The sequence below is a fragment of the Chaetodon auriga genome, chromosome 8, assembly GCF_051107435.1.
Source record: "Chaetodon auriga isolate fChaAug3 chromosome 8, fChaAug3.hap1, whole genome shotgun sequence".
Classification (NCBI taxonomy): Eukaryota; Metazoa; Chordata; class Actinopteri; order Chaetodontiformes; family Chaetodontidae; genus Chaetodon; species Chaetodon auriga.
This window is the reverse complement of record NC_135081.1, coordinates 14,082,101-14,096,878: the sequence shown is the minus strand read 5'-3', so window position 1 is coordinate 14,096,878 and position 14,778 is coordinate 14,082,101. Positions and strand designations below refer to the sequence as shown.

At 42.1% G+C, this 14,778-nt stretch overlaps 1 protein-coding gene across 4 annotated transcripts in view; it reads left to right on the top strand.

The window, feature by feature from the left end:
- ptprub (protein tyrosine phosphatase receptor type Ub) overlaps window positions 1–14,778 on the top strand; it is a 152,540-nt gene that overhangs the window by 36,555 nt on the left and 101,207 nt on the right. For all 4 annotated transcript variants that reach the window (XM_076736417.1, XM_076736416.1, XM_076736415.1 and 1 more), the window contains exon 2: window positions 9,661–9,792. In XM_076736417.1, the coding sequence (XP_076592532.1) occupies window positions 9,661–9,792 (132 nt within the window). The remainder of the gene's footprint in view (window positions 1–9,660; window positions 9,793–14,778) is intronic.

Below are 14,778 nucleotides of genomic sequence, written 5' to 3'. Positions count from 1 at the left end.
AATCAGTTAATCCACTGATCACTTAAGCACCGTTCTCAATCAAAACAATTCGGCCAAATGCTGAATTTCAAATCTCATTACATGTTCACAGTATTTTATGAGAGCCCCAGTGCTGCAGTTGTCTCAGTCCCTCACTGAAGTCAATGTTCCAACCAGGAGACGTACGTCTTATAGTCCTTGATGTCAAGGACCTACACTTTGCAGACACAGTGTCGATTTTATTCCCTTGCTTTGAACTTACATTTGCAAATTAGTTCCTTTATACGTCTGTCAAATCTGAAGAGTCTGCAATAAAACTGATGTTGAAAATGGAGCGACTAGACAGGAGAGATTTCCTCCTGCTAATGAAACTGATTTGTTATACTGGCCTTTAAATTTGTTCTTCTTTCAAGATCCACTTGTGTCCCAGGTCTTATTTTCTGTGGAGGTGAAGAGACAATGCAAAGTGGAGATGAATGTTATGCAGGCGCAGCAATTCAGTCCTACCTGAGAAAACACATCAACTCGAAATAGACCCAACGTTTTGGAAAAAAAAAAAAAAAAGAAATAAAGGAATAGAAAGTATGATAATTAAAATGAACTCCTTATCAGCAGTGAACTGAGAGTTATTCTACCCCCTACCCTAAACCCACAGGAACTGGGAAGTGGAATAATTGATGTTTCCTTTTTTTCTCAGAGAAGGAGAAACAGGAGACAACAAGCTCAGATTGCTTTTGTCTTAGCCTCCTTGTTTTCCCTTTGTGTTGCCCTCAGAATAGCACAGAAAGGGCTGATATTGGAAGAATAATATTTTTGACTCTTATTCTGCTGCCATCGGAGATACTTTTATCAGCAACCCACCATCGAGGATGAAATATGACTCCCGTCCTTTAAAGAGAAGGAAAAGTTAATTTCAGGATGAATTGGAGTTGACTGGTTTCTTTGAATTGAGCGTGAATACAGCTGTAGGAAGCCTTTGTGTCATTGTTCACCCTCAGAAGATGAAAAGTGAAATGTTCACTTCATTTGAATTACAGTATGAAAATCATCAGGGGAGGGGAGGAAGGACAAAAAAGGGTTCTGGGGTTTTTTTTCTTCTTGCAGAAGAGAGTCGAGTTGCATTGTGGGTAATGTACTGTAGGCGCCAGGTTTGACGTGGAATAAGAAAAGACAATGTCTGTGGTTCTGCTGCATTGATTTGGATTCTTTTATCTTGAGTCTGACAACGTTATGCGAATGCGATGTTAAATCACTCGTCAAAGCTGTGATTGTCCACCGGCAGCCAGCGGGCCGCACCCATTTGTTTCCGAAAATGCACACATCTAACGTTACTCACCAGTGGAAGAGGCCCGGTCTGTCCTGAGAGCGATCGCCCTTCCGTCACATTCGCTTATGGATAATGAGCATTGTGGTCGTTGACTCCAGTAAAATGTATCCTAAGGTCCGCTGTCTGCGAGTGAGGAGCTCAGCCCTGCCCTCGGACAAACGGGCAGCGACACAGAGAGCAGAGGCAAAAGTTGCTTTTGTTCCACTCATTATTTTTCCTCTTTTCCACATTCAGGAAATTGGCCAAAAACTGCTTACTGACCGGCGGTCGTTGTGTTTATTTCTGCTGTGTGATTGGCTGTTTGATCTATCCATAACGAGTGAAGCTTATCATCATTATCAACGTAAATTTTATCCTCCATGGAGATCACTTTGTTGCCCAGGCCTAACCATTAGGTTCAGCCCTCCCTCCCCACCCCAGTAATTTTTGCTCAGTCCCTTATTTTCTCCTCCTCCCCCTCCGGATGCTCTGTTCCAGCGTATTTGAGTTCAGTTTACCCTGAGGCTCAGGGCCTCCACTGTCCCACTTCACCATCTCCAGCCCTTTCTTTTCTCAATCTGTTTCCTGGCCCTCTCTGTGTGACCGGGCCCATCCAGCCACCAGGGTTGAGTTATTAATGCCCGGGGAGGCAGAGAGATGATTTCATTGCGTATTCAGGTGTGGGGATGGATGGCTTTCAGAGGCAGCCAGGGGAGTGCTGGGGAGGAGAGCCTCTGTAGAGAATAAATATACCTGTCTCCTGCTGATGCATCGGGCCACACTCACTGCAATGCAAATCAGCCACACTCCTCCCTCTAACTGCCTCCAGTATTACTCACCCGTTCCCACCTGGATCCCCAGCAGCCAGACACTCAGTCACCCCAGACTCAGATGAGGCTTTCTGTGCAGAGTGGGAGAGCTCTCAGGAACGGGCTGTCTTCCCAGCGCGGTTTGCTCCCTGTGTTTGTTGATGGTGATATGACAAGCCTCCGTGCTTCAGCATCACGCTGCATTTCCCAGGTGACTTCACAGCTCCTGGTGTTCATTACCCATCCTGACTGCCAGATAATTAAGGGCAGAGGCTGGAGTTGACATTAAAGCAAAGGTTGTGAATGGTTTCTTGGAGCACACATGTCAGCGTTTACAGTTTTTGTACAAAAACGAGAAGGCTGGGTTTTAGAGTGTTTTGGTCTATGTCTGGAAATTGGCTGCTTTTTCAGTCGTCCTCAGAATATCAGTGACAGACAGCAAGAAGTGGAAGATTTTATTTCCAAGGCCTCATGAGTACAGAGCTGTGTGTGTTCATCGCTCTTGCTCCAGCACTTTGTCTGATTTTTTTTTTTTTTTTTTTTAATTTTCCACCGAGACTGGATGTGAACCTCTCTTGTACAATGGCAAATACTGTCTGGTAGCCTCAGAATTTCAAGGAAAATAAGATGAGGGATAATTGCAGTTATTTCCGAACCAAGATCTTTCAAATTCATCACAAACTTGTACTGCGTCAAATGAATAGTTTGACATTTTCAGAAATACCTTTATTCACTTCTTAGCTGAGAGTTCAGTGAGAGATTGATACCACTGTCATACTTGTCCTTGAAATATAATGGAGAAGACCCACTGGAAGCGAACAAATCAAAACAGCCAGAGAGATCCTTTATAGGCCGACACCTTTATGTGCAGAAACATCAGTGCAATCATTGATTGTCCCATTTAGACTAAATATAAGTGCTTTACTGATCACGCTGCTTTATCTGAAGGTACCATGAAGGACTCTGCTGACAATAGTCAATCTGCAAGTCGTTTCAGTAATTTGTAGACTTTTAAAGTGGACACCAAGATTATGGCACATATATTCCTTCATATTTACTGCACTTATTTAATACTGCATGTAGGCTCAGGTTATATGATGATGTACAGTGTTAGACTATAAAAATGTGTTCACCGTCGGGGATTTTGCTACACCAGTTTTATCATGGAAGGTTTTGCTGTAATATCTTGGCTTGTATCGCCCTGTTTCTAGAAAAAGTTGGGACGCTGTGTAAAACATAAATAGAAACAGAATACAGTCATTTGCAATTAAACTGTATTACAAAGTGATCCTGAGTCCATTTAGTAATTTCCTTATCCAATCACATGTTCACAAAGTGGTGAACCTCTCTCCATCCTCGCTTGTGAACGACTGAGCCTTTCCAGGATGCCCCTTTCATTGCCAATCATGAGCCAATCAGTTGTTACCAATGAACCTGTTTACCTGTGGAATGTTCCAACAGGTGTTTTTGGAGCATTCCACATCTTTCCCAGTCTCTAGTTGCTCCTGTCCCGATGAGGCAGATGAGGTAAACCATTGAATATACTGTCTTTGTACTGGTTTCAATTAGCACATTCTGTTTTATTGATGTTTTACACATTGTCCCAACCTTTTTTGGAATCAGGGCTGTAGTTGATTTCATCCATGTTGCAGACCCCAGGTTGCATATAGTCTATATCCTTGTACGACACCACAGTCTAGAGAATTTTGTTTCTTTTATGGCCCCATTGAGCTCTTGTCAAGGGGCCTAGAGTTTCTAGACACGGTACCCTCTTCTAATTATATCACTTGAGCTAATTTACAACAGCATTCTCACACACAGGTTTTTACGATCTCTGTTAGTGGCTTAAATGACAATTTGGCACCCAAATAAGTATTGCTAATTTACAAGCTGTACAAGTACTACCCTGTGGTGTTAGCCGTTTTATTCTCCTCACTCACTGTACTGAATCTTTTAGAAGCCAGTGAAAAGATTAACTGCAGTGTTTCAGATCAAGTGATTGCTTTCTGTATGTAATGACAGATCATTCTTTTTCTTTGAAATATTAGAAAGGAAAAAGTTCACAGTTTGAGATTGGACTTGGTGGTCTTCACTTTGGCTGTATCATTTAAGATTTCACCGTAACAGTTGTTGATACCGTTTGGTGGGGGCTCAGCCACTGTCTTTAATTTCATCCTCCCTATTTTATTGTGTTTGATTTATTCAAGTGGAAAGTTGTCAGAGTAATAGCACCTTAAATAAGCTTAGGCCAATATCCTTATGCTTAAAACATATGCAAATAAAGGGGATAAGCAGAGACTTTGACTTTATTCACTTGGCCTAGCTGACACTCTAATTAGATAGCAAGGCAAGGGATTATACAAGTAAACAGAGGAAGAGATACCAAATCTAACACGAAGGGCTGCGTGTGACACTAACAGCTGATATGAGCAGAGAGAGACTCACAACCTTGATGAACCACACATATTAAACCGAGGAGCATTTTTACATATCTACATGACTGTGGCGGCAAATTGGTGTCTGGTAAACAAGTTGCCGCCTTCTTTTATGTCCTTATGAAATCAAAGAGGAGCTACTGCATCCGTCCTCTGACAGAGCGCGGCTCATCACTTCCACTGTGCAAATCTGGAGTTATTTTGGTTTTGCTGTAAAGTCTGAGAGGTTCTGCATTAATTTCTTGATGGAGCAATCTGTGTTGGCGCTCCTCACCTCAAACGCTGCGTTTAGTGTTAAAGCAAAGTATCAAAGATCTCTTTTGCACGAGTCTATAAATCACCACCCATCATGATCTTCAGGCACTTCTCGTCATGCTCCTTCTCCATCTGAGGCGTTTCTCCTAACAGGGCTGCAGTCCTGCACTGCATGCAGGGCACCACAACAGGCTGATTTGGCCCTGCTGAGGTGTTCATGTTCATGTTCATGTTCATGTTCCTGGGTTGTTTGTGAAGATCTGATTAATCTGTTCTCCCATTTTGCTCCCAAGAAAAGTCACTGAATGTTCTTTCCGTAGGCCCACCTCATACATTCACAATACAGAGTGTGATGAAAACAGAAAGCCTCAGCAGCCTCACAAACATTTTAATGATAGGGCCCTATGATTTGCATTTGTTTGTTCCCTGGAAATTGTGTAACTATGTTCATAATAAAATAAAGATTACTATCAAAGGACCTCTACAAAGCTGTGTTTAAAATGTCGGTTGATTTATATCAGCTAACATCAGCGTGAGCAACAGACTAAACTGTGAAACGTGTTTTAACCTTAGCCACAAACTCTTGGCAGCGTCTGACTTTGCGCTGGACATCGCACTAAATTATGCTGTAATTATTCAGGTAAAAAATGGCCACTGACACCCCACACACCCATTGGTCCTCCAGTGGGAGGTGAGAAGGGAGTGTGTTTGTCATGATAGATGAGCTGGATCTCCCCCCGACGCGTTGTGAGGATATGACATTCCCGGGCAGCGCTGGCCTCGCATCTCGCTTCCTTCTTCTGGCTGATGAGACTTTTGTAGGGAGGAGTCTGCAGGCTTCATTTACCGAAGCAGCAGGGAATAATATAGTGCCAGCGTTTGGATGTGTCAGGTCCCATATCTCTGGCTGTTCTATTAGAAATAGACCCCAGTGCGGGACAATTAACCCCTGGCCTCAGCAGCAGATCTGTGCAGTAACATCCCAGCACGGGACAATAAATCAAACCTAGAGGGAGAAACCCACACTCCCTTCCCTGCTGGTTGGCAGCTACTATCACCCAATGGGCCGAGCTTACATGATGGTAGATGCTATGCTCCAGTGTTATCGCATAATCACTGGCGGTGCAAGAGTGATGCAATAGTTTGGCTGTGGGCATGGTCACCATCAATGTGTTGCTGCGGTGAATACACCATATGGAGGAAGTTCAACACCTTGGGCCAACTGTAACATCTTAAACCAAAGAGCAGCAACTTGTCTCGTCCTCTTTGTTATCTCATGCTGCTTGCTGCTAACTTCACAAACACCTTTTTGGTGGCCATATCTCAGGAATTCACATGCTAATTATGACAAAATTTCACACAAATATCTCATAGGATAAAATGATGAAATGACGATGGCTGGGGGCTCTAGACACCACAGCAAGCTTTTGGTGGGTTTTTTTTTTTTTAAGAAAATGCTACTCATTCTGCCTTTAACAGAGTTGAGTAAAATCAATTTTATTTATATATCCCTGCATCACAAATCAAAAAATTTGTTTCAAGGGGCTTAACAATCTGTACAGCAAAAAACATCCTGTATCCTTACACCCCCAACTCAGATGTGGAGCAACTTCTATCAGTGTGCAAAAGGGAAGAAAGCTCAGGAAGAGCAACAGCACAGACGGACATGCAGTAGTGTGAACATGCGCAGAATAGACCAACAGTATGGTATACGATAGTCCACCACAAGCTCATTGGTGTTGTTGATATTGAGCTACAGGTGATTGTCGTTGCACCATGTGATGAAGCTCAGTCCTCTGTACTCCTCTGTAAAAATAGTCTCTAAATGGCAGCATGTTCCTCACTGGAAACTATTCACTGGAATCAAACATTTCAATATAGAAATGACTTCCATTTCACCAAAAAAGAAACACTTATATCAGGGTCGGAAAGGTATTTTAAAAACATTTTTCTTTTAATTTGTTGGAATTCAATCTACATCCCGACAGCAATCAAATATCAGTAACTGTGGCAGGTAATAATAAGTAATAAGTCACCAACCTGCCTGTCTACCAGCATACATGTGCACACTCCTTGCCCTCCACAAGACCAGGCAGATATGGTTCTAAAGCTATAGCAAGATAGTTGCACAAGAGTGACAGAGAAAGTGCAGCCAACATTTCCCAATACTAACATGCTAGCTTTAATACCTTTTGTTAAATTCCCTCTTGACTACATATATTATACTGCATGTGTCTGGACAGACATGTAAGTGCACCTTGACTGGTTGGAGGAGGCATATAACTGTCAGTCAGTAATTCTAACTATTGAACAGTAGCACAGCTAATGAAGTCCAGACACCTCTGTGGAAAATATATTGCCTTTTTCTACAGCTGCTTCATAATAAAAGCCTCCGATTGGTTCAGTGGTGGAAAACTAATATGAAGCAGCAGCAGGACATGTTCAGTTTGCATCAGCAGCAGCTACACACAGCTCCAATATAGGAAAGTGATAGATAAGAAGGAAAATAAGGCTGGTATGTAGGAGGGAAACCAAGCTCCAAACTGCAGAGATTCAGTTCCAAGCTTCAAAGCAATGAGAGTGTTCTCTCTAGTGGTCAGCTCAACCACACTGAGCTAATAAGTTCAACACAAGACACAGCTTGGTTTGGGGAAGGAAACTTTGACTGTTTGGTCTCAGTCCGCCCTGGTACCAAGCAGCAGCACTTTGGGACGGGTCAGTGCAGTTATCCCCTGCAGTTGAAATGCATGTATTCATGGCTTGATGCAGCACAGTGCAATTAAAATAAGCTCTGCGGATGTTGAAATAAAAAAACTGGCAAAAAGGAGAGCTGAGTTGATACTTTCTGAGTATCAGCCAGTGTGTGTTTGTATTTATAGAGTACTGTGTAGAGTACTAAAGTTGGCTTTATGCTGGTCTTTTCTTTACACATTTTTTCATCTAAATCAGGAAATGGGAAAATTTGAATCCATATTTTAGTTTTTAAAGGACAGCTTTAAACAGTGATGCATTGAAAACTGCGGCAAATTTGTTGAATTTTTAAAAATGGGTTTTAGAGAAAGACATGTTTATATTTTGCAAACTTTGGACCAATATATTTTGGTATTGCTGCCAAAAAACCCAGATAGAGTTTTGCCGTCGTGAACTCTCAAACAGCAACCAGCTGCATCACCATCTTTCTTTTGTCCTCTATTTTATTTTGCCTGTACCATGCCAGACCAGTCCTACAATCGCAATAACCTGTTAATGACTGAAAGCTGTGGCTATCTCATGCATCGGCACTAAAAGAGAGAATAATGAATCCTCACCACAGCAAGGCTGACTGCATTTTTGTTAGCAGCCTGTCATATTGAGACCATTTGTTTAATGGCAGATTAGAGAAAAGAATGTGCAGTGATAAAGCTGCACACCGCAGGGGTCACCTTCAGGACCTGCTCATGGTTATTCCTATCATTAGCATGTCGCATCTCGTGCTGTCCGGCTCCAATTATCACTGACACAGGCCGTGGTCTTATGACTGGGCTGCTCAAACTGCCCACTGTTAGACTGTAATTCTCACACTGATGGACTAATGTGAAATATGGCAACAGATGCAGAGAGCAACGAATGAAACGCATTATTCAGGACCCAAGGGCCATTAAAGCCATAGCTATTAAATATAATTTGAAAAAATTAGCTTTTTGGCACATGGAATAGCAGGTTGTGAGGTATTATGATAATCACTACAATCCCCAGGGTGCCTGCTTTCCCCAAATGTTATTACTATTTGTATGCCTTTGTGAATGGGTTTCGGGATATGTAGTCTTGTTTGTGAATGCTTTATGGGAGGGGTAATTCTCCTCAGGTGCAGGGACCAGTTATTGCTTTTGCCGGGATTTGTGTTCTTTTGTGCGAGTCTAAAGTAATTATAGCTCATTGCTTGATTTGTTGTTTGTTTGACAGAATTTGTGCACATGAACACATTTTATTCAGTACAGTTGAAACACACAAACCCCTGTGTGTCACCTGGGATGGTTGTGAACTTGCCTTCAGGCTGCTTTTGACCACTGAAATCAGGCTGGTGGGTACAGGTAATGTTAATACCTTGTAATTGCTGACACTTTTAAAAGCCATACACCTTTTATAGTTCCTGTGTGCTGATAGTGATGAGTTTGCACTTCTATTTTTGTACTGGAGATTCAGCGTTTGCTGCAGACAATCTGTTCACCTGAAACTTATTCAACTTAAAAGTGGAATATTTGTCTGAGAGGGCCACAAGTCACCACTGGTGCCTGCTGCAGGTTTACTGCATTAATCTGTGTTAATTAATAATATTTACAGTATTGCAGTAACCCTCATGCAGCCTGAGCAGCATCTGATCTTTATAAAACCCTTTTTGTAGAGGGCTGTAAAGCCTGCTTGGCTTTATGCTCGCATCAATAGTTAACACAGGTTATTACTTTGGTCTGAGGGGGTAAAGAGGTGGTTGGTGTGGTACAGCTCTCATTTCATTGTGGCTGGCTGCTTAGATCGGTACAATTGCCCATTTAGTGCAGAATGAAAAAATCTTGGTAATATGATTTTCTTTCAGAGGAAATAAGAAGTAAAGGCCACATAAAGTTTTGATACACTAAAATCACCACAAAGGCTCTGTTTTATTTAAGGAATGTTGAGTGTGGCTGTAGTTGATTCATTTTTATCACTCCATAAATTCCACTATTCTCTGTTTTCAGCCTCTCAAATGGGAATATTTTCTGTTTTATTTATGAATATCTTTTGGTTCTGTACAGACAAAATGAGCAGTTACGTCATAATGTGAGGTAGATCACCTCTTTAAAAATGAACTGTAAAACCATAAATGCTTCTTTCAATGATGGCAGTTGTTTTCATTTTTCAGCGGCAGGCTGCACGTTTGAAGAGGATTCAGACCCCAATCTGTGTGACTTCACCCAGGGGGAGGAGGATGACTTTGATTGGCTGCTGTTTCGGACACACAGTTCACCTTATGCCAACTCCGACCTCCTGCAGGGTGAGTTGTCCTCTCCTACACTTCTGTTCTGCAGTTTTGTGTAAATCTTACACTGAAACAGAGCAAGTAACAGTTCATGAGATACAAGGCCAGAAGCTATTTTTGAGACATGCCAGCAGATGTTTTGTGCCCCTGTTTCTTTTTTAATTGTCTTTAAGTCTGAAAAATAAATTGACTTTTGCTTGTACCAATGTGGCAGACAAATCAGAAAAGTGTGACTGTGTGCAAAACAGCCTTTATAAATGTCCAGTGTCCATTATGCATCAGCTTTAATGAAGCACTCACCCCAGTTTTGTCTGCTTCCTGCTAACCCCAAGGATAATTTTATGTTAACCAGCCTCACAGGACTAATGGAAACCAGCATTTTCCTGCCATCATCCTCTCTACTGGTGGCTGCCAGAGGGAGATGGCATGCATAGTTTATAAGGTGCTCCTCCATCTCTGCATTAACAAATACCTACAGGGATCTGACAAAGAGAAGAGTGCTGTTTCAGCTTCTCAGCAGAAATATCAGTGGCAGCAGTTGGTTCTCTGCTGAAGTACTTCTGCTGTGGAATCGTGCAGTATGATTAAGGAACAGACCCCCCTTGAGTATAACCAATCAGTCTATCATATGGTAATGAGAATTCGACCAACCCATGACAAAAACATGCATTTCATTGTTCGCTGTAAATGAGAGGGAGAGAAATAAGTTAAATGGCAGCAGCATTTTTATGAGCTTTGAAGAAAGGTTTGACATCATTTCAGAGCAGAAGAGGCAGTTAATGTGGCAGATATAAAGACAGATTAGCCAAGAGGAACATATGTAAAGATGACAAGATAGGATACAATCAGATCCAGCAGATCATTTAAAAATAAAATCATTGCAGGCCTCGGGGGAATACTCCATCCTTTTGGAAAATTTTGACTGGAGTAGTGTTTGGTCATCCCTGCCTGCATGGATAAATGGTGCCATTTTTAAAAGCTGCGTGCTTGTGATTTTTATTTATAGGATTAGAATTCCTTCCTGTCCGCAGGCATCTATCCAAATAGAGTTCTGAACTTGATAAATCCCATATTTATCCTAAACCCCACCTCGCTCACCTCCACATCATCAGCATTCGAGTGAGTCTGCCTGCCTGCAGTCACCAGCCAATTCACGGCAGGCAATGGGATAATTAATACTTTTCCCTTTGGGTTTAATTAAAACCTACTGCCATGGCATTTAAAGTGAGCCTTCAGTGGAACAGACTAGCACAGGTGGAGGCAGCTACTGTAATCTGCACATGACAAGGCGGCATGAGAAGCTCCGAGAATCAACTCTTGATCGATCAGCTCTGAGAATCAGGAGACAAATTCAGCTTAATTCATTATCTGCTCGTCCTTCAGCCCCGCACTAGACACAGTGTATAACTCATGTTCCTCATCTGATTGGTGCCGTCTTATAGTGACAGCAGTGTTCCTTCGTTAGTTACACCATGACATTTTCTGTGTGTTACTTCAGGTGGTTAACCTTACTGCAGATGCTGGTACAGGAAATGTGTTTTCTCTTTTTCCCCCCTTCTCTCTGACTTAATCTCCCACCTTGACTTCTAGCCATGTATCACATGAGGCAGCCAAGGTGGGGGGATAACAAGAGTTTATGAGATAAGGCTATTTACATTGGACCAGTATTAACTTTGTGGGCCTGAGAAACTGGTGTCGAGGGAAGATTAGTAAACACAGCTGAGATAGCAGCAGCTTGGTGCTCCCAGGAGAAATTAGGGACTACCGTTCCCATGAAAGAGAAAATAGTCTTGAAAAAAAGAAGATAGAATACAAGGCGATCTTAATAAGAATGGCCCATTTTTATCTCCTTTATTATGAATTAGATCGGAGATGTCTGGTTGCTATTGATAATCTTGAATTCTCTTGCTGTTTTAATGAACACGTCAGGCTTGCAGGATGATGACCTTGTAAAGAAGAATGTGTGTGCGTGTCAAGTGTGGCTCATTTTTCTGAAAGGCAATTCATCAGCATGAAAAGTTATGTGTCTACTACAATATCCATTATAGTGTATGGGTGATGGTGGCCTTAAGGAAAAAAAATCAATCCAAGACAAGCTTAAAAACAGCTTATGACAGTGTGTCTTTCTTTGTTCACCTCGTTATGTGTTCTAGTTTTCTAATTCTTATGAAGAACGGATCCACGATGAAGAATTACAGCAGAACTTTTTCAGGTCTCAGACATCATCTGTTTACTGTTTGCTTTGTTGTCTTGCCCGCAGTGGGTTAGATCCTGTGTGTTTACATCCTAAATGTTGTTTATGAGTTGGTTCAAAGATTTTACTTTGCTTTTGGTGATATACACAAAGTTTGCCTGGAGTCACCAACATTCCCAAACAATCAAGTACACGAATCTAATGGAATTAACCTGATGAGCCAGATGGTTTGTTACGCAGAACCACCTGGGAAGTCATCCTTGGGAACTGTTTGGAAAAGGGCAGACACTTTCAAAAGATACTTGGCAGGTTATTGGATGAACCATCTGTCTAATACTATCTATCATCAATCAGATCGCCAAACCATATGATGTTGTAGTAGGATGCTGTAGAAGACTGCACAGAGTGGTCAGTGTTCACAGAATATTCAGACAATGTTGATGAGTTAATGAACGAAATGTGTAGCTACGAGTCTTAAGAGACAATGCTACTCCCGCGAAGGAAGATTTTCGTTAACATCAAACCACGGGTCTCTTTGCAGCTCCAAAGGGGCTGATTTGTAAAAGGAAAAATCATTTTAATGAGAGTAGTGTTACTGAAATTACTCGGAGGAGAACAGGTCAGAAATTAAAGGCTGAACTCAGGTACAGAGATGAAATTGAGGCTTAGCTTGGAAATAAAAATTCAAAGAAAGTCTGGAACGATATGAAATATATGACTGGTATAATGATAAAGGCGGTAGGAAGATCGCCCTGGCACGATTTAATTGAGAATATTGGCTGATGAGTTAAAAAAAACCCCTGTGCTGAACAGCAGTGTAGCATCTTTATGCTATCTACTCAGCAACAGACAGGGATGCAAACTTGTCAACTTTTGGAGAAATTCGCCATTTTTACTCAAAATAGGTCATCCATGTGAATTGTGTACATCTACATCTAGTCATCTGCAAGTAAGCATGACATATTTTCTGTCATGTCCTGAATCTACTTCACTGACATTTTTTCCCTAGGATGGCGAAGGCATGACTCTTCATATTTAAACCTAACCAACCCAACCAGCGAAGGCAATGAGTACTAGCCAGTCAGACGCGGAGTAGGGCAGGTCATGGCTTCATTAGACAGTAGAGCAGAGAGGTGGACAGTGAATCAGGCAATGTAAAAGATAACGTTCATTCAATTCATTTTTAAAACTGGATTTTAATCTGTTTGGCTGGACACTGGACACTGCATTGGAACTGATATCCCACGGGTCCCACGGGACCCAACACAAATCTTTTGGGTTTAAACTTGGCTGCAGGCGAAAGCTAGCGGTAATGGTCACATATCCAGCGGCAGTGGACAGGGCTCTATACCGGACTGCTGGACTGATGGGTCCCAGTGTGTGAGGGTAAACGGCTCTTTTACAGTTGCACTCGTCCGCTGGTTCTCCTCAAAGCGGCTGTCTCTCTGTCTCTCTCCACTGCTCTACATCTTACACACTAACAACTGTCACAGCAACCAAACAGAAGCATTGTCAGATTTGCAAATCATGGGCTTGTGGTCGATGACTTTGTATCCTGGTGTGACGAGTCCTTCATCCAATTAAATGTGTCAGAAACGGAAGAGATGATAATCATCTTTAGGAAGTCTTCTCCGCGTCCTGTACTTACCACCATCAAAGGTGACGGCACTGAGTTGATGCTTTGCTATAAATACTTGGGTACATTTCGTGATTAACAGTTTTTTGAAACTCATGCTGCTTCCACCACAACAAAGATCCAACATCTGTTCTTTCAAGGAAGATGTGTTATTGTAATATCTCTGTGAAGATGACTCTGTTCTAGAAGTTTTATTGAATCAGTTTCAATGTTGTGTATTGTTGAGACAGGCCCAGCGTATAGACCTAAATGACAAGCAGGTGTTTAGAAAGGCTACTTCCTTCCCTTGAGTGCCACGCTCCCCTCCTTTGAGCAGAGTTTGAACTGTTACTCTGAGGTGCCTTGATGGTGCCTGTTATGAGGACTAAGACACATAAGGTTTCCTTTGTCCCTGCTGCCATTTACATGTTCAACGAAAGTATAGTGTTTGTCTGTGGACTGCTTATTTGCATTTTTTTTTGTACGCTGACTTTGACACTGAAGGAACTATTAAATCCCTCTGTCCTGTATGTGTGTTATGGGCGGGAGAAGAAAGAGAATCCAGTCTTTGTGCTGACGAGCAGGCCCGGGGGAGACAGGTCTGAGAGAGAACCCAACCCATTTGACGAATACTGGTGGGGAGACCAGTGCTTATATACAGCGGTAGGTGATGAGGCTTGATTGAATGATGTAGGTCAGGTGTGCTTGGGAGAGAAGGAAGCTGGGCCAGACCTGTCAGCCACACCCTGCAGTTAAAAAACCTACACACACAAGACAGACATGGGACATGAGGCAGAAGGAGAGGGAAACACAGGAGCACACTAGGCAAAAAGGGAGGAACTTGCAGATCCTGACAGTACGTTGTTGTTTGTTGCTGTCCATCATTAAGGCGTTTTGTGTGTTTCTGTATCATTCTTGCTGCAAACCAGTTTCCAAGGGACAATTGAACTTTGATTCTGGGCATTCCTGTTTGAGTTCTCAATGTATCTGAAGAACAGTGAAGATTAAGCAAATTGAAAAATGACAGCCGGGTGTAAGATTAATTCAGTTTTCATACATTAAGAAACAACAACAGAGAGTTGCTTTCTTGTCCGACTCTCTTTGAATGGATCCAAAGGAGACATGCAGCGGTGGAAAAGGAGATTGACAACTCCAGAGCAGCTGTCTGCAACTTAGTGGCAATCTGCTGAAG